Source organism: Notechis scutatus, chromosome 5 (genome assembly GCF_049901735.1).
Source record: "Notechis scutatus isolate UNSWTSFEM ecotype Mainland chromosome 5, rNotScu1.2, whole genome shotgun sequence".
NCBI classification, from domain to species: Eukaryota; Metazoa; Chordata; class Lepidosauria; order Squamata; family Elapidae; genus Notechis; species Notechis scutatus.
This window is the reverse complement of record NC_142013.1, coordinates 5,130,255-5,157,503: the sequence shown is the minus strand read 5'-3', so window position 1 is coordinate 5,157,503 and position 27,249 is coordinate 5,130,255. Positions and strand designations below refer to the sequence as shown.

At 43.7% G+C, this 27,249-nt stretch overlaps 1 protein-coding gene across 1 annotated transcript in view; it reads left to right on the top strand.

The window, feature by feature from the left end:
• Nucleotides 1-24,492, top strand: part of NARS2 (asparaginyl-tRNA synthetase 2, mitochondrial) — a 45,782-nt gene extending 21,290 nt beyond the window's left edge. Inside the window, exons 8-15 of the mRNA XM_026690131.2 lie at nt 839-971; nt 6,313-6,411; nt 7,233-7,270; nt 7,794-7,860; nt 11,087-11,224; nt 14,416-14,513; nt 19,444-19,470; nt 22,153-24,492. Coding sequence (XP_026545916.1) covers nt 839-971; nt 6,313-6,411; nt 7,233-7,270; nt 7,794-7,860; nt 11,087-11,224; nt 14,416-14,513; nt 19,444-19,470; nt 22,153-22,297 — 745 coding nt within the window. The 3' untranslated portion in view covers nt 22,298-24,492. The remainder of the gene's footprint in view (nt 1-838; nt 972-6,312; nt 6,412-7,232; nt 7,271-7,793; nt 7,861-11,086; nt 11,225-14,415; nt 14,514-19,443; nt 19,471-22,152) is intronic.
• The last annotated feature ends 2,757 nt before the right edge of the window (nt 24,493-27,249 follow it).

The following is a 27,249-nucleotide window of genomic DNA, read 5'->3' as shown; positions in this document are numbered from 1 at the left end:
GGAGGATCCACAACTTTCTGGTGGCAAGCTGTTCCACTAGTTCTGTCAGGAAATTCCTCCTTAATTCCAGATTGCTTCTCTCCTTGATGAGTTTCCATCCATTGCTTCTTGTCTTGCCCTCAGGTGCTTTGGAGAAAAACTTGACTCCCTCTTCTTTGGGGCAGCCCCTCAAATACTGGAACACTAAAATCTTTGGAATCCTATCAATTCATTTTTGACTGGATCCAGAGAGAAAATCTTGGTCTTTTCCAGAAGAAATGTCTTAACAGACCAACAAATGTATTATGACTGTTTACAGTCATTTTCCAGTTGGTTTACAGAATAACAACGAGTTAAAAAGGACCTTGGAGGTCTTCTAGCCCAACCCCTGTTCAAGCGGGAGATGCTGTAACGTTTCAGACAAATGGCTCTCCAATTTCTTCTTCATTCTGCAGTGATGGAGCACCCACAGCTTCTGGAGATAAATCGCTCCAGTGATGAATTATTCTCACTGTTAGGAAATTCCTCCTTAGTTCTACATTGCTTCTCTCCTCGGTTAATTTCCATCCATTGCTTCTTGTCCTGCCTTCAGTTGTTTTGGAGAATAGCTTGACCCCCTCTTCTTCTCTGTGACAACCATTTAAACATTGGAAAACTGCTCTCATGTCATTCCATGTCACTTGCTTAAAACTTTGCTAAGATCTCAAGAAAGATTCAGTTTACCTGGTTAATGGACAGTCGTAAATCACGCACTACCTGTAAATGTGATCATTTCCATGTTCAGGTGTGTCTCAGCGTGAGTGCACCCTAGCCAGCAGGCAGCATTTTTACCTGTTTTGCGTTGTTTTATGCATTGCAGGGCATTTACTAAAGTGTTCACTTTTGGACCGACCTTCCGAGCAGACAATTCTCAAACCCGCAGGCACCTGGCCGAGTTTTATATGGTGGAGGCCGAACTATTTTTTGTGGACACACTTCAGGATATAATGCAGGTAAGATTTCCCGGGAGAAACTGTAAATAGAGCTTTTTCTGGGTGTGAGGGCTGCAGGTTTGGTGCATTTAATTTAAGTTTTTCCCAGTTTTGTAGAAGGGGTAGGGGAGCTGTCTGGAAGCCAAAGAACGCTTAATTATTATTTTTTTAAAGGTTTTAAGGTCCACCTTAAAACACAGTCTCAAATCAGAGCTAAGATTTTTCAGGTTTTCTTCAGTTTTGTATAAAATCTTGAAGTATCTCATCACATTTTTTTTTCCTTTGGGGATTTATATTGCTGGACCTCTGTATTTCCCATTTGATAATTACAGGGAGTTCGTAACATACAACCCTCAATCGAGAGCAGATTTTTGATCACGAAATGAGCCTGTTGCTAAGCGAGTCTGGCTCGGTTTTATGTCCTCTTTTATTTATTAATATATTTGGAAAATTGATATAGCCGCCTCCTCACTCACAGCGACTCTAGGAGGCCCACCGATGATACAAACAAAGCATAGAAGAAGAAAAAAACACCTTTGGCTACCATTGTAAAGTGAGTCGTTAAAGCGAGTCCAGCTTCCTTCCATGAACTGCTTCCCAGAAGCCAGCTGGGAAGGTTGCAAATTGGGATTACCTGATCCCCGGGACACAGCTACCATCATAAATATGTGCTGGTCACCAAACACCCAGATTTCGGTTTGTGACCATTCTATGAGAGTTGTAAGTGTGAGGACCAGTCCTAAATCACTTTTTCAATGCTGCTGTAACTTTGAACGATCACTAAATGGACAGTTATAAGTCAAGGACTGCCATATAGAAAAGCATACAGTTAGAGTGGATTCTGGAGCTGCCAAAAAAAAAAAAAAAAGAGGTTTAGAGTTATAATCAATAGTGATATGCTACCGTTTCGGACCGGTTTGGGCAAACCGGTAGTAAAAAAAAGCCTCCCACGATCAGATAACAGATAATCAGAGTTGGAAGGGACCTTATAGGTCATCTAGTCCAACCCCCCGCCCAAGCGGGAGACCCTACACCATTTCTGACAAATGGGAGTCCAATCTCTTCTTGAAAGTCTCAAGTGATGAAGCTCCCACAACTTCCGAGGGCAACTTCTGTTCCATTGGTTGATTGCTCTCCCTGTCAGAAAGTTTCTCCTTATTTCCAGGTTGAATCTCTCCTTGTTCAGTTTCCATCCATTATTCCTTGTCTGGCCTTCGGGTGCTTTGGAAAATAGCTTGACCCCCTTCCTCCTCCCTGTGGCAGCCCCTCAAATATTGGAAGACTGCTATCATGTCTCCCCTGGTCCTTCTCTTCGCTAGACTAGCCAGGCCCAGTTCCTGCAACCGTTCATCATATGTTTTAGCCTCCAGTCCACTCATCATCCTGGTTGCTCTTCTCTGCACTTTTTCTAGAGTCCCAACATCTTTTTTATAATGTGGTGACCAAAACTGGATGGAGTACTCTAGGTGTGGTCTTACTGAGGCTTTATAAAGTGGTATTAGTACCTCCCTTGATCTCGATTGTATCCCTCTGTTAATGCAACTTAGGATTGCATTATTTTTTTGGCGGCTGCTGCACATGGCTGGCTCATATTTAGCTGGTTGTCCACTAAGACTCCAAGATCCTTCTCACAGTTACTGCAATTGAGCCTGGTTTCACCCAGTCTATATGTGTCCTTTTGGTTTTTCTTGCCTAAGTGTAGGACTTTACTTTTCTCTACATTGAATTTCATTTTGTTAGATACGGCCCAGTGTTCTAGTCTGTCGAGATCCCTCTGGATTTTGAGCCTATCTTCTTGGCGCTGTAGGCCTCAGCTGGTGTGGGAAAGCTGCACACGCACATTAGGCAAAGCACGCCCACCAATCCACACTCCCCGAACCGATGCTAAAACAATTTGAATCCCACCACGGGTTATAACCCTACAGGTACACATTCCCTACTCCAAAGGTCCCTAACCACCAGGCCATGGATCGTGGCCTCTTTGGAACTGGACCATGCGAGCAACAGGCTGGCATGCTCACACCGCAAATCAACTTCGTACAAGCGACGGGGGCAAGCAAAGTTAACAATGGCCCTGAAAGGAAGTGATTTAACAACCGTTTTTTCACACCTTACAACTGTTATAGCATCTCCACGGTCACGTGGTCAAAATTCAAAATCGCTTGGCAACTGGCATGTACTTGTGCCTGTTGCAGTATCCCGGGGTCATGTGATCCTTTTTTGAGACATTCTGACAAGCAAAGTCCATGGGGAAACCAGATTCACTGAACAACCGTACAACTAACTTAACAACTGCCATGATGCGCTTAAGAGCTGTGGCAAGACGGGTCGTTAAACGGGGCAAAACTCACTCACCGACTGTTTCGCTTAGCAACATAAATTTTGGGCTCCATTGTGGTCGTAAGCCGAGGAACTACATATATACATACATACTTACATATATATGTATGGTATTCAGCTTTGTTCGGGTATTTTCCCACGTCATTATAGTTGTGCTTTTAAAGTTGTAGCAACGTTTCGGCAGAATCTCATCTGCCATCATCAGGCTTCTGTATAGTGTTCGTCTGTGAGTCAGACTTGTGATGGCCTTGCGAGTTCTCCTGTTATGGTATCCTGGGTCCTGCGTTGTAATCTCCTGGGTCGACCCAGGATACCACAACAAAAGAACTCGCAAGGCCATCATACAACCCATTACCCAAGCCGTTAAAACCCGGGAGGCTAATGGAAAAAAGATCACTACAAAACAAATGACCCAGGAGATTACAGCACAAGATCCAGGATATCTCCACAACAAAACTCACAAGGCCATCACACAGCCCATTATACCAACATCAACTCCATCAACCAATCAAGAGGCAGCAGTGCAGCCAACCAGCCCAGCACACCAGCCCCCACCACCAGTATTTATAGAGAGACGGCAGCTCTGATCACACACTGCTTGCACTGGCATGAAGCCGAAAGCACCAGCCTGAAGATGGCGAGTGGGACCTCGCCGAAACGTCACCAAGATACTCTTAATCTCTCCTGGGTCGACCCAGGAGATTACAACGCAGGACCCAGGATACCACAACAGGAGAACTCGCAAGGCCATCACAAGTCTGACTCACAGACAAACACAATACAGAAGCCTGATGATGGCAGATGAGATTCTGCCGAACCGTTGCTACAACTTTAAAAGCACAACTATAATGACGTGGGAAAATACCCGAACAAAGCTGAATACCATACATATAAATACCCGCGAAAACTTAACGTTTCAGCAGAATCTCATCTGCCATCATCAGGCTTCTGTATTTTGTTCGTCTGTGAGTCAGACTTTTACAGTTGTTTCAGTTTTAAATTTGGTGCTAGCCTACTGCTGTGCCGGAATGGTTTTTTCTTCATCCCGATTGGTTGGGAGTCTTGGTCTGTGTTTATTGGTCTTGGAGTTGTGTTCTGCTTGATTGGTGTTTCTAATATCTTCTGTCTGTTTTGTGGCTTTTTTGTGTTTTGATTGGCTGGCAACATTGTGTCCCTGTATTGGAGGCTTTTAGTGCAGCTTGGCTCCGAGTAAAGGGACGGTTATCATTAGTTAGGAAGCTGGGTTTCATCTGGGTGCCTGGTTGGGGTGTGTTTAAGCTGGAGGTATCAGGGGGGATCTGTTTGTGCCCAGGTGTTTGCCTGGCTTGTGGTGTGGAGATTTTTTTGTTTGAGAGTGCAGGCTTCCAAATGATTGACAGTCCGGTGGAATCATCTCTTCTATTCATGCTTTCAGGTCTTTTTTCAATCTCTATGGCAACTTAGATATCTATCTATCTTATATATATATATCTTTTTCTCCTCTTTCATTCTAGCCAGTTTTTGCTGCTGCTGACAGGGCAGGATACGTACCTCCTCTGCTGGAAAAATAAAAGGGGTTTTTACAATTTAAAAAAAAATGGTTTCCTGGAATTAATTTCAGCACAGATGAATGGAAATATTTGCCGGCTTTTGTTGACTGTGTAGTTTTGCTCATGGTGGAAGTTTGTGGAATGGAAAGTTCCTCTTTCGAGGAAACGTTTCTTGGCCACAAGTTCGCCATTCCCGTTCTCACACGGCGCAACAGAACCCCCTCTCTCTTTCTCTCTCTCTCTCTCTCTCACTTTCTCCCCCTCTCCTCCTCTTTCTCTCCCCCACCGTCTCTTTCTCTCTCTCCTTCCCTCTCCCCCCTCTCTTTCTCTCTCTCTCATTTTGTCCCCCTCCCCTTCTCTCTTTCCCTCCCTCCCTCTCTTTCTCTCTCTCCCCCACCCTCTCTCTCCCTCTCTTTCTCTCCCCTTCTCTGTTTCTCCCTCTCTTTCTCTCTCTTCCTCTCCCCCTCTCTCCCTCTTCTCTCTTTCTTTCTCCCTCTCCCCCTCTCTTTCTCACTCTCCCTCCCCCTCCCCTCTCTCTCCCTCTCCCCTTCTCTCTTTTTGTCTCCCACTCCTCCCTCTCTTTTCTCTCACTCTCTCCCCCTCTCTTTCTTTCTCTCCCTCCCTCCCTCCCTCTCTCTTTCTTTCTCTCTCCCTCCCCTCCTCTAAAAAATATGACATGTTTACATCTCCCAGCTCTGAGACACAGTAGAGGAATACTAAAAAAAAAAGTGACATGACCATTTTTCACACTTACGGCCATTCATTTCATGACCGTGAGACTTCACAACTGGTCTGATTTACTTAATTGTGACAAGGAAGGTCGCAAAAAGGGGGCAAAATTCACTTGGCAACTGCCTCGCTTAGCAACAGAAATCTGGGGGTCAGTTGTGGTCATAAGTCGAGAACTACCTGGATTGAGGTTGTGGTCCAGTATGTCTACGGGCACTAAGTTGGGGGAAATTGCTTGAGATCCACTGAGGAATGATAAACCTGCTTGCAATTGATTTATGGCTTATTTATTTATAAAAAGGACATCTACAGGCAGTCCTTGAACTTACAACAGTTCGTTTAGTGACCGTTCGAAGTTATAACAGCACTGAAAATTGGGATTTATGACCGTACTTCGTTTATGTCACATGATAGTCCCGTGATCAAAATTCAGAGGCTCAGCCATTGACTCACGATTACGACACATTGCCCTATCCTCCCCCTTTTGCGACCTTCTCTGACAAGATTCACTTAACAACCCAGTTACTCATTTAACAACTGCAGTTATTCACTTCACAAAAGTGGCAAGTAAAGCCAGAAAATGGGACAGAGCTCACTTCACAAATGTTTCATGTAGCAACATAAATTCTTGAGCACCCAATTGCGGTCATAAGTCGAGGACTTTCTGTACTTGGGGTTATCTTCTCTGGAACAGGAAATTTTCTTATCTTTTTTTCTCTTTTAACCTGTTTTCTTCCCCCTCCTCCTTTTTTTCCCCCCCTCAGGTTATAGAAGATCTTTTCAAAACCGTGACAGACCGAGTTGTCTCCAACTGCCCTCAGGACGCTGACCTTTTTCATAAACGTATCGCTCCTGGCCATGAGGTAAATATTTTCTAATATATCTATAACTAGCTCGATACCCATGCTTCGCTGCAAAACTATGTGGTCGGGCTTAGTTTTGGGGGAGGAAAATAAGGGAAAAAGAAATTCTGCCTCTGCCAACCAGCCTCCATCAGTATTCATCTGGCTAGCGTCCTGTCAGTGTTTGAGAAAGTTGTGGGCTGTTTGGAAACTGAAACTGTTTGCTAACTTAACCACTGCAGTGGTTCACTTTACAAGCATGGCAAGAACAGTCGTAAAATGGGACAAAATTATCTTTCACAACTGTTTTGCTTAGCAACAAAAATTTTGGGCTCAGCTGTGATCGTAAGTCAAGAACTGCCCACATTTTGTTCATCTCCTGTAGGTGGACTTATTCTTGGGTGCATCTAGTTGGCTGCCCTGAACACTGAATTAGACAAGCTTTTTGTGTAAATCAGTATAGCTTGTTCAAAAGTACAAGAGCGTTTTCCCATGTTTGAAATTATAGAGGCAATATACTTCATTATAGAGGCAATATACTTCATTATATGCAACACACTTTATTATTAGTTCAAACCCCATTTGAAATGGGCTTATCTTGATACAAACCTTTGACTCTTTCGATTTTGCTAAGTTTTTTTCTCCCAATTTTCTCATGTTTTTTTTTCCCTCTCAAATTTCTCAATTTCTCCCGTAACTGAAATTGTTTGCTTTCAGTTTGAGCCCTTTGTGAAATCTTCACTGTTTGTCCCAACTATTTCCGCAAAACGTTTTTGTTTCAAAACCTAAGTTATTTCTGATGTTAACTGTCCATTAATTTTCCCTTTTCCTTTCCTCTTTAGGCCAAGTTAGAAAAAATGCTGAAGAACCCATTTATAATGTAAGTATGTTGGGGGGGGGAAGTGTTTTGTTGTTGCTTAATTTACAAGCATAATTTGTGGCTTAATATTTCTCAGCATATAATAATTTTGACTCCTCTTGGGGGAAAAAAATGAATTGAAATTGGATTTGATTAGGATTTAGATGGAAGATTTTAGAATGTGGATCAAAACATCAAGTTGCAGTTCAGATAATTTATTGCTTAAGTCCAGGGATCTCCAAAGCTGGCTGGGGAATTCTGGGAGTTGAAGTCCATAAGTCTTAAAGTTGCCAAGTTTGGAGTCTCCTTCTCTCAACAATCTGGTCAACTAAAGTTCAATATTAAATTGGTGCCAGATAAGGGTCAGCAGAATTTAAGAGGGGCTGGACTCAGAACATTTGTGGCAATGTAACGATTCTAAGCTGATGACGTGCTTAACTCCCACCCCCAACTATGCCTGTTCTTCTCCTACTACACCAATAATTTTGTTGGGATTCAGGGTACAAATCTTTAAAATAATTGACAATCCTTTTATTTTTTAAAGAATGTCCTATACTGAAGCCATTGAAATTTTGGACAGAGCTGGACAAGAATTCACTTACAAACCAACCGTGAGTATTTTTCAGAGATTTTTGAGAGGGAGTTGGTAAAACTCGGGCATTTAGTAGGCTGATGAAAAAGTGTGAGAGTAATGAAAACTTGTATCTCAAATACTCAGAAGGCCAGTTTGGCCCCTTCTATCAATGGGGTAAGCCAGATTCATTTAACAACCGTGTTACTAGCTTAATGTCAGTGTTACACTTAACAACTATGGAAACAAAACTTGTAAAATGGGGCAAAACTCACTTGGCAAATCTCACTTGGCAACATAAATTTTGGCCTCAATTGTGGTCGTACGTCGAGGACTACCTATATAAATGTGGGACATCTGCTCACCGGCCCAGTTGTGTAGATATATACCACATCACAATAATCAGTGCAGTTCCAACTTTCACTGTCATGGATTAGAGCGGGGGTCACCAACCTTTTGGACCTCAAGGACCACCAAACTCATCGTTTTAAATCCCGCGGACCAGAGACCCTGGGAAAATCCCCCAAAAAGTCTGCAGGAAAATGCATTTTCCTAGCAGTCGATCATTCTTTATTTGGGATCACAGAATACCGTCTCCAGCTCTGTCCTCGGGGAGAGAGAGAGAAACTTTTGGCTTCATGCAAGGAAAGCAGCAGAAGCAGCAAAAGTCTTTCTTTCTCTCCCCCAGACTCCGCCAGAAGTGAGTCTTTATGAGACTTGTCACACCAGCGCAGCCTTTTGGAGCAGGAGGCCTTGCAGGGTCCTAAAGACTCATTTCTGGCGGAGTTTGGGGGAGAGAAAGAAAGACTTTTGCTGCTTTCCTTGTGTGTAGCCAAAAGCAGAAGAAGAAAGAAGCGGAAAGAAGCAGCTCAGTGGCCAGGCCAGGCAAGTGGGGTAAGTTTCCCCCCCCCCCGCCCTTTCCTCTCTCCCCTCACTTGTATTATTTGCGATGCAAGCGATACAAGCCTTATGTTCCCACGGGCCATGTGGGCGGCGCAGCCTCGTGTCCCCACACGGCTGGATTAATTGCTTTGGGGGTGACATTTCTCTGTGGACCCTCAAATTTTTCTCGTGGACCACTGGATTAGAGTACATTCTCTGCCACCCTAACATACGAATCTTACCAGGTTTTGTATTCCCATGGTGATGCTGCCCTTGTGAATTGGACTTCTCTCTGTATTTATTGCGTAGCTTACCGTTTTACTATCGGTATAATTATATAACTGTATCTATTTATTTCAACATTTCTGTGCCTCTGGAAACAAAGTAAAACAACATCCCACATCTTACGCAGAAATAGGTGGAATAATTTAAAACCTCCCTGATAAGCCAAAACTGTAGAAGTAAACACCACGAAAGCAGTGACGAGTATAAAACCGAGAGGTTGAAACAATAACAATGAACATGAAAGATAAGAGTCCTAACATCAGGGAAAGTTGCTCCTCAAAACATCTGCCTCCTCCACAGTGTCAGAAATGTCAACATGGAGAAGAGCCAGTCTAATCTCCAGGAGGTTGTTTCATAGTAAATTGGCCAAAAAAAAGCCAAGGCTGCATTAACAGAGGGATGGAATCAAGATCATGTGAAGTGGTTGTTGTTGTTGTTAGTTGTGAAATAATGTCCAACCCATCGTGACCCCATGGACAACGTTCCTCCAGGCCTTCCTGTCCTCTACCAACTTCTGGAGCGCATTTAAGCTCTCGCCGACTGTTTCAGTGACTCCATCCAGCCACCTCCTTCTCTGCCATCCCCTTCTTCTATTGCCCTCAATCGTTCCCAGCATTCGGCTCTTCTCCAGCGAGTCCTTCCTTCTCATGAGGTGGCCAAAGCCTTTTTGAGTATCATCTTCAGGATCTGGCCTTCTCAAGAGCAGTCAGGGTGGATCTCCTCTAGGACTGACCGGTTGGATTGCCACGTGAAGTGTTAGTACCATGCTATAATGCCTTATAATGCTAGAAGACCTCACTTGGAATACCACATCCAGTTTTGCTTGCCACGATGTAAAAAAGATGTCGAGACTCTAAGAAAGAGTGCAGAGAAGAGCAACACAGAGGATTAGGGGACTGGAGGCTAAAATATACAAAGAACAGTTGCTGGAATTGAGTATGTCTAGTTCGATGAAAAGAAAGATTAGGAGGGACATGATAGCAGTGTTCCAATATTTGAGGGGCTGCCCCAAAGAAGAGGGAGCCAAGCTATTCTCCAAAGCACCTGAAGAGGCAGGAAAAAGAGTAATGGATGGAAACTAATCAAGGAGAGAAGCAACCTAGAACTAGGGAGAAATTTCCTGACAGTGAGAACAATTAACCAGTGGAACAACTTTGTCTCCAGAAGTTGTGGGTGCTCAAGAAAATAATGGAATGTGCAGAGATAAGTAAATTGACATTGGCAATTAGAGAGCAAGAAGAAAAAGAATATTATAAAATATGGGATTTATTTTATCAATGGTTAGATAGAAAAATAGGAGAATGAAATATAAATATAATACAATAGTAAGTATAATACAATGGAAGGAATTATAGTATGAATTAGAACTTGTAAAAATTGAGATTTGCTCAAAAAGGATAATGTGAACTTGCCATCAAAGTCTAATGATGATGTAATAATAACAATATGACATGGAAAGTTGATTCATATAATATGAGTATAAATTTAAATCTAAGAAGGACAGACTATTGATATTGTGCACAAGAAATATGTACCAACCAACACATACTGTACAACTGAAAGAAGGTTTTGTTCGTTGTTTTGTGTTTATGTTTGTTGTCAAAAAGTAAGAAAAATGTTCTTTAAAAAAAAAGACATTGTGGGTGCTCCATTACTGGAGGTTTTTAAGAAGAGGTTGGACAGCCATTTGTCTGAAATAGTTTAGGATCTCCTGCCTGTGCAGGGGGTTGGACTAGAAGACCTCTAGGCCCCTTCCAACTCTGATAATTTTGTCTATTTAGAGCAGTCTTTTTCAATCTTAGCAATTTTACGTTGTGCAGACTTCAACTCCCAGAATTCCCCAGCCAGCTTGCTGGCTGGGAATTCTGGGAGTTGAAGTCCACGCACCTTTTAACATTTCCAAGGTTCATAAACCCTGATTTTGGAGATTTGAATGCAAGTGTGTAACCTAATCATCACAGCAACCTGAGAAAAGTACAGAACATAATCGTTCACCATGCTTTCAAGTAGTTTGCAAACTTAAAGCGACCTGCGATTATCATAGTTTGTTTTATTTTAAAACCTGAGTGTTTGTTTTGTTTTTTAAACTCTTTCCTTAGTGGGGGCAGGATCTCCAGAGCGAACACGAAAAGCACCTGGTGCGACACTGCGGTGGTATTCCTGTTTTCGTGTACGACTATCCCTACGACCTTAAGCCGTTCTACATGCGGGACAACGAAGATGGACCCCGTAGGACTGTAAGAAACTTATTCATTCTTGTTACGCTCTTTAGATTTTTTGGGAATGAAATCTATTCTCTTCTCGGGGGAAATTGGTTTGTGGTGCAAGCATTTACATTGCGTTTGGGGCCTGTTTAATGCTAGGCAAGGTGGAAGGAAGGAAAGAATAACAGAGCCAGAGGTCTTTGGGACCTTGGAGATCCTCTAGTCCAGCCACTTGCTCAAGCAGGAGACCTTGTTCCATTCCAGACAAGTGGATGTCCAATCTCTTCTTAAAAATCTCCGGTATGTTCTAACCTAGGCTTCCCAAAAATCAAGAAGCAGACTCCTCGTCCCGACAAAACCCCTGTTATTTAGGCTAATGTGAATTCCTCTCATACGCATCCAGCAACATCCTGGCAAATGGTCTTTCAAGAGGGATTTACAACCACAGACCTTATCAGGCTTGGAGAGTTGCCAGGCCGATAGCTTCCAAACACCACACTGTAGCAGAAAATACTTGGCAAGGAATCAGGAACAAATCCTCACTCTAATTAAATGAACTAATTGTCTCCTGCAAATACCACTCCCCTTTCGCTCCTCTTTATTCCCTATGGGAGGGGCCATTCGCCATCCACCTGTGCCTTTACTCCCAAGTTGATCCTTGTTCCTTAACTGTTCCCTTCCTCTGACAGCTCTGTGCATGTGCACACTGGGAACAGGCTCCAGCTGTTCTTCTGCCCCACTGATATCTGACTCTGAAGGCAGCTGATAACTGTTAGACAGTCGTGGCCCCATCTCTGCCTCCGAAGCAGAGCCCTCATCAGAGCCTTCCCCAGACTCTAGGACTGGCCCAGGTTCCTCCCCCAACCTCCTCACTATCCGAGTCTGCCACCAGCTTCGCTGGTGCCGATGGGCCACAACACGGTATTGGAGCACGAACAACTTCTGGAGGCAAACCATTTCACTGGTTAATTGAAGAGGGTGACTGGTAGTAAGGGGTAGTCAGCCTGACCAGGTAGTGTTGTGGTTAGCCGGCAGCAGATGCGGACGGCTGAGGAAGAGAGCGAGGACTCAGATGAGGGGCCAGGACCATTAGGGAGTGGACTGCTGCCTTCAGAGATTGTGGGGGCTGGCAGCAGTGATGAGGAGGTTCCTGAGGAGCCTGTGCCAAGTGCAAGTGTGCGCGCAGGGCTGCTCGCAGGAAAGAGCAGCTGCAACAGCACGGGCGATTCAGGAGTAAGGCTGCAAGGTAATGGCCCCTCCTTCAAGAAGATAAAAGCCAGCTGTGAATCAGACGTTCTTTGCAGGAAGCAAAGACATTTTGAAACTCAGCCTTGTGGACATTGCAGTATCTTAAGTTGGTATTTGAAGACTCTTGTGTTGTGAAATATTTCTTATCTGTTATTCTTGGCAGCCTCACACAGTTTTGGCGAGGCTCGTGCTTATCAAAGTTAATTAGTCTGCAGCAGCCTTTTAACTGGGGATTCGTAAGAATCATTAAAAGGTTTCTGTTCTCTTTGGTTATTGGTTGTCTTACTGCAAAAAGGATTTGAGTCAGAACAGGTAGACCATACAGGAACGCACATAGCTGAGGTAATTCTTTATTGTAAAAGCACCTGAGCAGAATTTTGCAATTCAGAAAGTACAGGGAGTGCTCAACTTACAACGGTTCATTTAGAGACCCCGTACCAAGATTACAAAGGCATTGAACATAGTGGCTGTTTTTCACACTTATGACTGCAGCATCCCATTGGTTGTGTGATCAAAATTTAGACCTTTGTCAACTGACTCATATTTATGATGCTTGCAGTTTCCCAGGGTCATGTGATCCTCTTTTGAAAAGGTCATAAAATGGGGCAAAACTCACTGGACCACTGTCTTGCTTAGCGACAAATTTTGGGCTCCGTTGTGGTCGCAAATCGAGGACTGTCTGTGGAGTGATGGGCAAGATAGAAATTGCATTTGGGTTCGGTTTCATTGAGTGCAAATGTCATTAAAATATAGTCCTTTGGCTTAGTCTTTACAGGTAGTCCTCAACTTACGACCAAAATGGACGCCAAAAAATTTATGTTGTCAAGTGAGAAATTTGTTAAGTGAGTTTTGTCCCATTTTACGAATTTTGTTGCCTCAGTTGTTAAGTGAATCACTGGCGTTGTTAAAATTAATAACATGGTTGTTAAGTGAATCCGGCTTCCCCATTGACTTGGCTTGCCAGAAGGTAGCAAAATGAGATCATGTGACCCCGGGATACGGTGACCGTCATAAATAAGAACCAGTTGTCAAACATACAAATATAAATTACGTGGCCATGGAAATGCTGCCATGGTCAAAAGTGTGAAAAATGGTCGTAAGCCACTTTTTTCAGTGCCCCTGTAACTTCAAACGGTCACTAAGTGAACGGTTGTAAGTCGAGGACTACCTGTACTCACATTCAGCTTTCCTTCTGTTGCAAGAGAAGTCATATTTTGATAAGGGTGCGCGATGACTCAGCAGCTAAAGATGCTAAGCTTTTCAGCTGGAAGGCTGACAGGCCAGGTTCGAGACCAGGGCGTTGCGTGACAGGGTGAGTTCCCCTCCCTTGCTCCAGCTCCTGTCCACCTAGCTCCGTGATGGCGAATCTATGGCATGCCTATATTTCCGGAAATACCGCAAGTGACAAAACGGGCCCATTTTTCGGCCTCCAAAGGCTGCAGAGGCTTCCCTCGAGCCTCTGGGAGGCCAAAAAAGGCCTCAAAGTGGCCGGAAATCAGCTGGCAGGGACACAGTGCAGGTAAGGGGGCTGTGGGGGGGAAGGAGGGGATCGCCTGCGCATGCGCAGGGGGCATGGGAAGGCACACGCATTGCCTTCTGGGTGCTAGTATGTGAGTGCGCGCACCATTTTCGGCGCAGGAACCCAAAAAGGTAAGCCACCACTGACCTAGCCATTCGAAAGCATGCAAATGCGAGTAGATGAATAGGTACCACTTTGGTGGGAAGGTCACAGCATTCCGTGCACCTCGATGTATCGTCATGCCGGCCACATGACCACGGAAAGTGTCTTCGGACAACGCTGGCTGCATCGGCCAAGAAACGGAGATGCATGCTGCCCCCTAGAGTCAGACATGACCAGACAGGAGAAACATTTACCTTTAACCATTCAGGAATGCCTCTGGGGATTACCTGGTGGTTTTGTACCTTCACACAGAGAGAGATTTTGAACAAACCTCTGACCTTCTGTTTCCTAAAAGGTAGCAGCAGTTGATCTACTGGTCCCAGAAGTTGGAGAACTTTTCGGTGGAAGTTTGAGAGAAGATCGTGTGGATTATCTACAGTCACGCTTACGGAGGTAGGGGGGATTTCTCTGCCTGGATGGTTGGGGAAGGGTCCGGGAACCTCTTAATATGTAGTCAAAGAGTTTTTGTCAAGGTATTGAGATTTAAAAGCTGACCAGCTGTTGTATGGCTAATGCAATGATTATTGCCCCTTTAAGACTGAGGATGGGTCCCACAGGGATTTACCACTTTAAGAAGCTATATATATATATAAATGAGGCCATGAGAGGATGTGCCTCTCTCTCCTTGTGTTCTGTCTCCATTGTGGTTCTCCGTGCAGAGTAAAGAAGATTAATTACTTGCCAGGTATTTGATTACCACGTATATGTATGTATATAGTAGCCTTATACATAAACCACTGTGCTGTATTTTGCTCCTGGTTTGTCTCACAATAGTAGCCACGCTGCAAACACTCTGACAGTTTTTCTGAAAGACATCCACAATTAATGGAAGGAAGAAGAGGCAAGGGGCTCGGGCACGAGAGGATTTAACAGGGAAATCTGTTCGCTAGAGATCCCATCTCTAGCAATCGTTGACGTAAGATAGTTCATTTAGTGCAGGGGTCGGCAACCTTAAGCACTCAAAGAGCCACAAAGGTTCCTAACCAGAAGGGCCCCCCCATTCAATTCTGGAGCCAACCGGATGTTGTGGTTTGCCGGCAGCCTGCGGAGATGGCAGCAGAGTCGGACAATGGGGAGGACCACGGGCCAGTCCAGGAGTCTGGGGAGGCACCTGTTGGCCAGACAAGGAATAATGGATGGAAACTGATCAAGGAGAGATTCAACCTAGGAATAAGGATAAATTTTCTTGACGGTGAGAACAATCAACCAATGCATTCAGAAGTTGTGGGAGCTTCATCACTGGAGGCTTTCAAGAAGGTGTTGGACTGCCATTTGTCAGAAATAGGGTCTCCTGCTTGGGCGGGGGGGGGGGTTGGACTAGATGACCTACAAGGTCCCTTCCACCTCTATTAATGTGGTCTAGTTGCTCACCGTTTCCCAGTTGAAACCGGGATTGAGTCCGTCCATATGTTATTAAATTAAAGGAGTTGTCATCGTGACTTTTGATTGAATAGAATAGAATTCTTTTATTGGCCAAGTGAGATTGGACACACAAGGAATTTGTCTCTGGTGCAAATGCTCTCAGCGTACATAAAAGAAAAGAGACATTCGTCAAGAGTCAAGAATCATCAGGTACAACACTTAATGATAGTCATAGGGTACAATAAGCAATCAAATCATACTAGGAAACAGTCCATATAAATCATAAGGATACAAGTGACAAAGTTACAGTCATACAGTCACAAGTTGGGAGGGGATGGGTGATAAGGAGTGATGAGAAGATTAACAGTAATAGTAGTGCAGACTTTGTAAATAGTTGGACAGTGTTGAGGGAATTATTTGTTTAGCAGAGTGATGGGAAAAACTGTCCTTGTGTCTAGTTGTTCTGGTGTGCAGGGCTCTATAGCGTCGTTTTGAGGGAAGGAGTTGGAACAGTTTATGTCCAGGATGTGAGGGGTCTGTAAATATTTTCACAGCCCTCTTTTTGACTCATGCAGTATGCAGGTCCTCCATGGAAGGCAGGTTGGTAGCCATTGTTTTTTCTGCAGTCCTAATTACTCTCTGGAGTTTGTGTCTGTCCTAATTGCTAATTGATGTTCACTGAGGGGCTGTGCTAAGTTTTCTTCTGGGGTGGTTTTTCAGCTTTTTCTGTGGCTCCCAGATCCTTCTGCAAAAGGGCTCCACGCCCAGCATCAAATGGATTCCACAGGATTCCAGAAAGCACTTAGGGATTTCCCCCCAGCAATTTGGCAAGTGGTTCCCTCTCACCCTGATCAAATACTTGCCCTTCCGAGAAAGCCAGAGTGGATGGAGGTGTGGCTGTTTCTCACACACCCTCCTGCAGGGCTGAGCTGTTGTTTACTTTCTCCCTTTATTATCTCTTTAATAGTTTTGCTTAACAGTTCCTGCCTTCTCTGTTCCAATTTATCTCTGCAATTCTCTATAATCTTAGCTGGTCACTAAAGGTCAAGACTTAACTTGACAGCATATAATCAACCTATTTGTGCTCAGGCCAAGTCCAGGCTGCTTTTTTTTAAATTGTATTTTTAATTGAACTTTATTAGAACACAAAATATAACGAAAATAAAGATGAAGAAAAAAAAAAATAAGAGGGGGAAATACAGATTTATTTATTTTTTTAAAAAGGGAGAAAAGAAAGAAAGTGTTGATTTAAACTCTTTCCAAGAAAGTACAGGTAGTCCTTAACTTATAACCACAATTGAACCAAAAATTTCTGTTCTTAAATGAGATACACATTTGTGTGCGTGTTGGGTCTGGTCTCTAGGTGTTAAGTGAATTTCATTGTATGTGTATACTGTGTATATACGTACAATGACAATAAAGTATTATTTATATACACAAAAAACAACAGTGTACACAGCAAATGAGATAACTATGCTGGGTTTCGTATTGTTATCTCATTTGCTGTGTACACTGTCATTTTTTGTGTATATAAATAATAATAATTATTATTGTTGTTGTTCAGTGAATTTTTCAACCTTTCTCGCCGCAGTTGTTAAGCGAATCACTGCAATTGTTAAGCTAGGGACACAGTTGTTAAGGGAATCTGGATTCGCCGTTCTCTTTGCTTGTCAGGTGGTCACAAAAAGGGATCATGTGACCCCGGGACACTGCAACCGTCATAAATATGAGTCGGTTGCCAAGCATCTAAGAGCTGTGGTGGTGCAGTGGTTAGAATGCAGTACTGCAGGCTGCTTCTGCTGACTGCCAGCTGCCAGCAGTTTGGCAGTTCGGGTCTCACCAGGCTCAAGGTTGACTCAGCCTTCTGTCCTTCCAAGGTCAGTAAAATGAGAACCCAGATTGTTGGGGGCAAGAGGCTGATTCTGTAAACCACTGAGGGAGGGAGGAAGGGAGTCTTGGTGGTGCACTATTTCAGGCTAACTCTGCCCACTGTCAGCAGTTCGATCCTGACGTGCTCCTGGTTGACTCATCCTTCCATCCTTCCGAGGTGGGTAAAATGAGGACCCAGATTGTTTGGGGCGATAGGCTGACTCTGTAAATCACTTAGAGAGGAGCTGTGAAGCACTGTGAAGCGGTATATAAGTCTAAGGGCTATTGCTAAGGGCTATCTGAATTTTGATCATGTGACTATGTGAATGATGCAATGGTCGTTAAGTGTGAAAAATGGTCAAGTCTCTTTTTTTCCCAGTTCCAAACCAAGGGCTCAAGGGTTGGAGCAGTGGTGGGATTAAAATAACTTAACCACCAGTTCTCTGGCTGGGTGTGTCACGTCACTCATCACGCCCAGCCCCGCCTCCCAGCCACTCACCTCAAAGGAACAGGTAGGATTCATCCGGTTGGGACTAATCCCACCCACCACTGGTGGCCCCGCCCCTGCCCATTTTTCGGCCTGTTTTTGGGGTCGTTTTCAGACCATTTTGGGGGCTGTTTCCAGGCTGTTCTTGGCCCAGAAAACACAAAAACAGGCTGTTTCTCGGGCTGTTTTCAGGCTGTTTTGGGGGCCATTTCAGGCTATTTTTGGCCTGAAAAAATGGTCCAAAAAATGGCCCATAAAACAGGCCGAAGAATGAGCAGAGACAGGACCAGCCAGTGGTGGTATTTGCTGGTTCGCCAAACTGCACAGAATCTTAACTACCAGTTCATCTGAACCAGTGTGAACCGGCAGCAGCCCACCTCTGGGTTGGGGGCACAGATAACAGATAATCAGAGTTTATCTTGAAGGGACCTTGTAGGACATCTAGTCCAACCCCCCGCCCAGGCGGGAGACCTTACACCATTTCTGACAAATGGCAGCCCAGTCTCTTCTTGAAAGTCTCAACTCATGGCGCTCCCACAACTTCCAAGGGCTACTTCTGTTCCATATGTTGATTGTTCTCACTGTCAGAAAGTTTCTCCTTATTTCCAGGTTGAATCTCTCCTTGTTCAGTTTCCATCCATTATTCCTTGTCTGGCCTTCGGGTATCTTGGAAAATAGCTTGAGCCCTTCCTCTCTGTGGCAACCCCTCAAATATTGGAAGACCGCTATCATGTCTCCCCTGGTCCTTCCCTTCCCTAGACTAGCCAAGCCCAGTTCCTGCAACCGTCCATTGTATGTTTTAACCTCCAGTCCCTTAATCATCCTGGTTGCTCTTCTCTGTACTTTTTCTAGAGTCTCAACATCTTTTTTATAACGTGGTGCCCAAAATTTGATGCCGTGCTCTAGGTGTGGTCTTACTAAGGCTTTACAGAGTGGTATTAGTACCTCCTTTGATCTCGATTGTATCCCTCTGTTAATTCAATTTAGGATTGCATTGGCTTTTTTGGCTGCTGCACCTACAATATATTATTTATTTCATTGTTTTTCTTACATATCCTCTGCACTCCTTTAAGGGCCTTCCACTTTCATGTGCCACCTTTGATTCTATGACCTCTGACTATCATTCCTTCTACCTTTTAAAGATCATAAACTCCTGGACTCAGCTGTGAATCGACTTCATTAACAGCACGAGAGATTGTATTCTTTCCTGTCTTCCTTTATAAATTTGTCGTAAAATCTGTTGGGTCCATTCACAGGCAGGAGAAAATGCTTGCCTTTGTCTATAAATTTGCTCTTTTAAACTCATTCAAATGTCGGAACACAAAAAAAGATGCTTTTCCATTTTTTTCAGTCCGTGTTTAAAGTAAAACAAAATTCTGCAAACACAAGGCTGTTATAGCCCATATTTTATCTTTAAAGATGACCCTAGCTGCCTTCATTTGGACATTTTTTTAAGATGCTACAAAACTTCCAACATTGATACTGATTTAATTATAATATTATTTATGTGCCATCTCCTCTGTCGGCTCTGGGCGGCATGCGGATTTGATAGTTTTGCAAACTTCCTCTGACTGAGAATATATTATTTTGTTTTTGTTTCCACAGGTTGATGCTTGAAGACACCTATCAGTGGTAAGATATATTTCCTAGATCTTATTCATCTCTTTCATTGGCCTTTGGAAATCTTCTGAGAAAAAGCGAATGAATTCTCAATTCAACCAAAAGCCAGCATTTATGTTAGTGACAACCCTTTATAATAAACATGACAAAATTTATTAGACCTTTTATAATAAATGTGACAAAATGCCACCAGGTGGGACACAGGGAAGTACTTTAAAAAAAAAAATTAACCAAGGGACACACACAGATGTGGTATTCAGCAGGTTCTGACCAGTTGTGGAGAACCGGTAGCAGAAATTTTGAGTAGTTCGGAGAACCGGCAAATCCCACCTCTGACTGGCCCCGCCCCCATCTATTCTCCGCCTCCCAAGTCCCAGCTGATTGGCTGGGTCTTCTTTGGTTGCCCTGCACAGGAGAACGGAGCTGGAAAGCAGGTTAGTGGGGTGGGGGGAGGGACTGGGAATTTTGCAGTTTCCTTCCCCTGCCACACCCACCAAGCTACGCCACAGAACCGGTAGTAAAAAAACTTGAATCCCACCACTGGACACACACTATACAAGTAGTCCTTGACTTACAACCATAATTAGACCCAAATTAGTCATACCAGCCATTAAATGGATAACCAACATGATTGTAACCTGATTTTGCAGTCTCCTTTGCAGCAGTTGTTAAGTGAATGCAGCTGTTATAAAACAAACGCCACAGTCGTTAAGCAAAACTATTATTCAGAAGGGGCATTTTTGCTGGAAAATGGAAGGAAAACACGGATTTATGGCAGAAACATAAATTGTGGTCATGGGATCACAGGATTACCGTAACTGCAGGCCGGTTGCCAAGTGCCGAAAATACGAGGAACATAACTGGTTTCAGGGGACCGGCTGGTTGGAATCTTGAATCTGGGTTGTGAATAGCCCTTAGCACATTACAGGTAGTCCTCAACTTAAAGCGGTTCATTTAGTGACCGTTCGAAGTTACAACGGCACTGAAAAAAAGAGATTTAGGACCATTTGTCACATTTACGACCATTGCAGCATTCCCTGAGGTTATGTGATCTTTCTCAGGATTCCACTGATTTCCTTAATTAAACCATGAGCCTCGAGCCAAGCTTCAAAAGAATCCAGAAAATGTATTAGAAGCAACATGACCGGCATTAGCCGGTATGAAGCCGACTCTGCCATACATAATTTACAGTCAGCTCTGGCCGTGTTTCCTCCCTCCCCCCTGGGGATGTCATAAATCAGATTCTCCAATGAAGCACGTCCACATGCTGGGTGTCATCAATCACATTCTCCAATTAAGTATTTTCTCAGGTAGAAGATCTGGTAATTTAGTTATAAGTCTTTATAAGTGTGGAATGTACTTCGGGTTTTAAACTGCCTTCCTCCAGTTTCTTTTTTTTTTTTTCGACCTTCTGATAAGCGAAAACAACGAGGGAGCTGGATTCACTTAACCACGGCGACAAGAAAGGTTGTAAAATGGTAAAGGTAAAGCTCACTTAACAACTGTCTCGCTTAGCGGCGGAAATTCTGGGCTCCATTGTGGTTGTAAGTTGAGGGCTATCTGTCCTTGTTAAACTTTTGAGCGCGAAAAGTCCTCTGGAAGGTAAACTTGAAAACATGATCTGAGTTTCCATTGGAGGCACACACACACACACACACACAAAAAACACCAAGTCAGACGACATCAGAAAGCTTTCCAAACACCAGATAAAGATATTTTTACATTTTGTCACAGTTCCCCTTTCTTTTCTTCTATCCTTCATTTTTCTCTCCCTCCCCCAACTCTGCTCCATGACATCATTTCCTTCTTTCTTTCCAAATTTACAAAAATCTGCAAAGGCAAAAAAAAAAAAAAAAACCCAAAAACCCTACTCTCAACTCCTCTGAGATAACTCCTCTGCCTGTGATTCTTAAATTTTTCGAGAAGCAGTGAATAACTCAAAGGAGCCAAAGTACAGATAAAACAGGTGTAGTGTTAGAGAAAGACATAACCACAGAACCCCCTGTAAAACAGGCTGTAATTTTCAATTATTTATTTTCCCTTTTTTTGTAAAGAGAGCCAGTGCTAGACTAGAAATCAGGGGACACGGAGCCCTGGTCACCTTTAAACATGGAAAATAGTTGGGTATCTATGGGCCAATCACCAGGAGACAATGAGTTCTAGTCCCACCTTAAGGCATTAAAGCCAGCTGGGTGACTTTGGGCCAATCACCAGGAGACGGTGAGTTCTAGTCCCGCCTTAGGCATGAAAGCCAGCTGGGTGACTTTGGGCCAATCACCAGGAGATGGTGAGTTCTAGTCCTGCCTTAGGAATGAAAGCCAGCTGGGTGACTTTGGGCCAATCACCAGGAGGTTGTAAGTTCTAGTCCTGCCTTAGGCATGAAAGCCAGCTGGGTGACTTTGGGCCAATCACCAGGAGATTGTAAGTTCTAGTCCTGCCTTAGGCATGAAAGCCAGCTGGGTGACTTTGTCCCAATCACCAGGAGATTGTAAGTTCTAGTCCTGCCTTAGGCATGAGAGCCAGCTGGGTGACTTTGTCCCAATCACCAGGAGATTGTAAGTTCAAGTTTTAATAGAATGTCGGGTGCTGTAGCTTTATAGTAAACAGGAAGCTCTGATTGCAGATAATAAGTGATTTTTAAACTGATTGGAAAATAAACCCAAGGCTAAATTATCCCATTTCCTTGCCGTGCAGGTACGTAGAGCTGCGCCAATTTGGATCCAGCCCTCATGGAGGATTCGGAATGGGGTTCGAGCGGTACCTGCAATGCATCCTAGGAGTTCAGAATATTAAGGACGTTATCCCGTTCCCACGATTTCCCCACTCGTGCATTTTATAGCCAACTTTCTGTTTTGCTTCTCTTGTAAATGTACGGCGTGTGTAAATGACTCTGTGCAACATTGAGAGAGAGCAAAAACATAAGAGACTTCCTTTTTTTTTTGTTCCCCTGTCTCTTTTTTGTATTTTTCCTTTTTCCACTAAAGAGAAGTTAAAAACTCCGGTTTGAAGTCTGTCCTGCCTGCAGAAATATTTAATCGTGTATATCAGTGGTGGATATTGGTTCGGACCGGTTCAGCCGAACCGGTAGTAAAAAAAAAAAAAGCCTCCAACGATTAGCTGAGAGGAGGGGGAAAAAAAGGACAATCAGCTTAGAGGATAAAGAATAGAAAAGTCCAGGATTGGCGCCTGCCAATTACTCGCCCCTGCGCTTTTCTCTTTTTTATCTTCTCAGTGTCAGGATTCCAGCAATCGCCCTAATTAAATCATGATTCTTGAGCCAAACTTCAAAAAACTTCAAAGAATTCATTACAGGTGACGTACTGGCACTGCCCTGTGTGAAGCCAACTCTGGCCTACGTCATTTACAGTCCCCTGTGACCCTGTTTCCCCCCTCTCCCCTGGGTGTCTCATCAACCAGATTCTCCAATTGAGCACAGTTCACGGGCTGGGTGTCATCATTCACGTTCTCCAATTAAATATATTCGTGGGCAAAAGCTCTGGTATTTTAGTTACAATCTTTTCAAGATAAGAGTTGGAACGTACTTCCACTTTCAAACGGCTGCACTGCTCTTCCAGATTTCCTTCCTCCCCTTCCCCCCCTTTTTATGACAACTACTAAAACAGGCATAGGGATGTTTTATGAGTTGACATTCAGCTGATTGGCACTGCAAGTCTCAGGTGGTGTGGGAAAAGTTGCATGTTCTGACCCAAACCTTGTTCCTAGGAAACAAACACGGAACAGAGGTAACAGCAAAACCTTTTAATGATTCTTTACGAATTCCGTTCCTTCTCGGTTCAAAGGCTGTTTCAATCTAATTGTCTCCGATAAGGACGAGCCTTGCCAAGGTGGTGCAAGGCTGCCAAGAACACTAGATAAAGTTGCCAAGAAATATTTCAAACACAAAAAGTCTCCAAACACAAACTAAGAGAGTCTGAACGTCCACAAGGCTTGAGTGCAAAAACTTCTTTGCTTCCTGCAAAGAACTCCAGTTTCTCAGCTGGCTTTTATCTCATAAGGGAGGGCCCATTACCTTGCAGCCTTACTCCCGAGTCGCCCGTGCTGCTGCAGCTGCTCTTTCCTTCTAACAGCCCTGCGCGCATGTGCAGTTGGCACAGGCTCCTCAGGGACCTCTTCCTCACTGCTGCCAGCCTCCACAATCTCCGAAGGTAGCATTCCACTCCCTGATGGTCCTGGCCCCATCCCTGCATCACCCGCAGCCCCCCCCATCTGAGTCCTCGCTCTCCGAGACCTCAGCCATCCCCACCTGCTGCCGGCGAACCACAACACTGCACATCGGCGTTGGGCAAAGCATGCCCACCAAGCCACCCCCACCGAACCGGTGGTAAAACAATTTGAATCCCACCATTGGTGTATTTATTCTTTTTTTAAAAAAAACAAACCAGTTTTTAAAAACAGCAGGGCCCTTTTAACCTTAGGAAACCTGCCTTGGGTGAAGTCCTCTTACTCAGGTCGTCCTCGAGTTACGACTGTTCCTTTAGTGACCATTCCAAGCTACAATGGCACTGGGGGGGTAAAAACAACAACTTATCACCAGCAGCATTTCCACAGTCAGGTGGTCAGAATTCAGGAGCTTGGCAACTGGCCTGTATTTTCGACTGTTGGAATGTGTCCCGGGGTCAAGATGAATTTGCTTAACGACCGTGTCATTCACTTAACGACTACAACGATTCCTTGGACAACCGGAGCGAAAAAGATCGTAAAATCAGGCACGACTCGCTTAGCAACCGCTCCCCTTAGTGACAGAAATTCTAGTCCTCGTGGTTGCAAATCGAGGCCTACCTAAATAGATATATGCAAGGTCTTCATCTACCAGCTAAGATAATTGGAGCGCAGCAGAGAGAGAGAGAGCTCAGAACCTGGAAAAGCAAGACGTTTAATTAACTTGCGACTGGATAAAGCAAAGATTAAAGCAGCTGCAAAATTGTTAAGCGCCACGGCTTCGAAATTGTAAAAACGCAAGCGCATCTGAGCTTTTTGACTCGGTCTTATCAAGATTAAAAAGATAAAAATCTCCTTCAAGATGCGTTTGATTCTTCGTGACTTTGGGGGGGAAAAAAGACTGCGCAGCTTAGCCACGAAGCTGATTTTCCAATATGATACTTGGTTTTTGTTTTTTCAACTTTCCACTTTAAGCTTTGGGGTTTCCCTAATTAACATTTTGAATTATATTCTGATTTCGTAAGTTTGAAAAAAACAAAAAACAAAATGAAATGCCAGAAACTGGTGTACCGGAGACCGTGAGTTCTAGTCCTGCCTTAGGCATGAAAGCCAGCTGGATGACTTTGGACCCATCACTAGGCGACTGAGCTCTCGTCCGATTTTAGGCATGAAAGCCAGCTGGGTGACTGGGCCCATCAACAGGTGACTCTGAGTTCTAGTGCTGCCTTAGGCATGAAAGCCATTTGGGTGATCTTGGGCCAGTCACTCTACTCAGTCCAACCTGCATCACAGGATTGTTGTTATGTGGAAAATAACATGAGGAATCCTTAAAATAAAGTTTAAAAGGTGATATAAAAATTTGATAATCTAACAGGTAAAAAGTTGCTGCTGAACTCATTAATTTCTTGACAATCATATTTAATCTACTTTTCATTCAAAGCTGTTCCATGCTTCATTGCAATATAAAACAAACTAATACAACTCAAGAACATTGCCACGTTAGAAGCAACAAGAATCCTTACTAAGCCTTAGTTAAGGCCACACCTGGAATACTGTATCCAGTTTTGGTCAGCACATTAGAAAAAAAAGATATTGTGACTTTGGAAAAAGTACAGAGAAGAGCAACTGAGATAGTGAAATGCCTGAAGACAAAATGTATGAAGAACAATTGCTGGAATTGGGTATGTGTCAACTCATAAAATATTTCTTATCGTCTTTTTAGAGTTGCCAACAGAAAGGGAAGGGGGAGCAGTGCGGCAGCTTGCATACCGAAAGTGCATTCCATAAATGTTTTCATAGATAGTAACTAGGTGACTGATTTTTTTTTTTTTGCAAAATTCTAACTGGAGAGCATGATTGATGACTCTTGGCTATGGATGTGTCTCTGTTCTGACCCAAGCCTCATTCAAATCAAACACAAAGTATATATAAAAGCAAACCTTTTTAATGCATCTCTGTGAATTCTGTTCATTCACAGTAAAGAGTCATTATGGATAGGGGACCACTCGGAAACCTACCTACAGTGTGTACCTACAGTGTGCCGCGGCAGCCAAAAAAGCCAATGCCATCCTAAGTTGCATTAACAGAAGGATACAATCAAGATCAAGGGAGGTACTAATACCACTCTGTAAAGCCTTAGTAAGACCACACCTAGAGTACTGCATCAAATTTTGGGCACCACGCTATGAAAAAGATGTTGAGACTCTAGAAAAAGTACAGAGAAGAGCAACCAAGATAATTAAGGGACTGGAGGTTAAAACATACAATGGACGGTTGCAGGAACTAGGCCTGGCTAGTCTAGGGAAGAGAAGGACCAGGGGAGACATGGGTAGAAGTCTTCCAATATTTGAGGGGCTGCCACAGGGAGGAGGAGGTCAAGGTATTTTCCAAGGCACCCGAAGGCCAGACAAGTAATAATGGATAGAAATGGAACAAAGAAAGATTTAACCTGGAAATAAGGAGAAACTTTCTGATAGTGAGAACAATCAACCAATGGAACAGAAGTTGCCTTTGGAAGTTGTGGGAGCGCCATCACTTGAGACCTTCAAAAAGAGATTGGACTGCCATTTGTCAGAAATGGTGTAGGGTCTCCCACTTGGGTGGGGGGTTGGACTAGATGACCTACAAGATCCCTTCAAACTCCAGTAATCTGTAATCTGTTGAGACTGGGAAATTAGAAGAACCCAAGAGAAGGCAGTGGCAAGTCGTTTCCTCCTCGTGGCCCAAAAAAATTACAACCTGTTCACCCAGAGTTGCACTTGGCTCATGAGAGTCTAAATTTTAAACCCGAAAGTTGTGTGAATCCAGCATGTTGTGTGGTCACCGTGTACGATTCAAGCTGTCCAGCCATATAGATAATCCTTGATTGAACGACCGTAAATGAGCCCGAAATTTCTGTGGCTAAGCAAGACGGTTGTTAATGGGACAGCTGTGTCCCGTTTTACCACCTGTCTTGCCCCCGTTGTTAAGTGAGTCGCTGCAGTGGTTAAGTCAGGAGCAAGGTTATAAAGTCAATCTGGATTCCCCGTGGAATTTGCACGCGAGGTGGTTTCAGGAAAGCAACCCCGGGAAAACCACAACCGACATAAATACAAGCCAGTTTCCAAGCCTCTGAATTTTGATCAGGTGACCTTGTGGATATTGCAATAGTTGTAAGTGTGAAAAATGGGCCTCAGTTTTTCACTGCCGTTGTAACTTCGAAGTCACTAAATGAATTGTCATAAGTAAGGACAACATGTGTCATATGCTGTAATATGCTTTCTTTTATCTGGCTAGAGTATGATCTATGAACATGGCATTTGCATGTGGTTAAACCAGGTTAGGGTTAAGCGTGTAACTTGGTTTATTAGTGGCTCTTGTGATAGGGATCTCAATTCCTAGGAGGATAGACAAACTTGAGTTACAATCCAGCATGCAGTAAATATGGAGATGTGATCTAGAAGATAGAGTTGGCCAAAAAAATTTTTTTAGAAAACCTTGGAAGAAGCCCAAATCTTAAATGCTTTTTTTTTCTCCCAATAATATAGACCTTCTTTATAAGGGCTTTAAAATTAATGGGATGCTTCTATGGATCGTTGGTTACAACGGCAATAAAAGTAAAATAGACGTGTA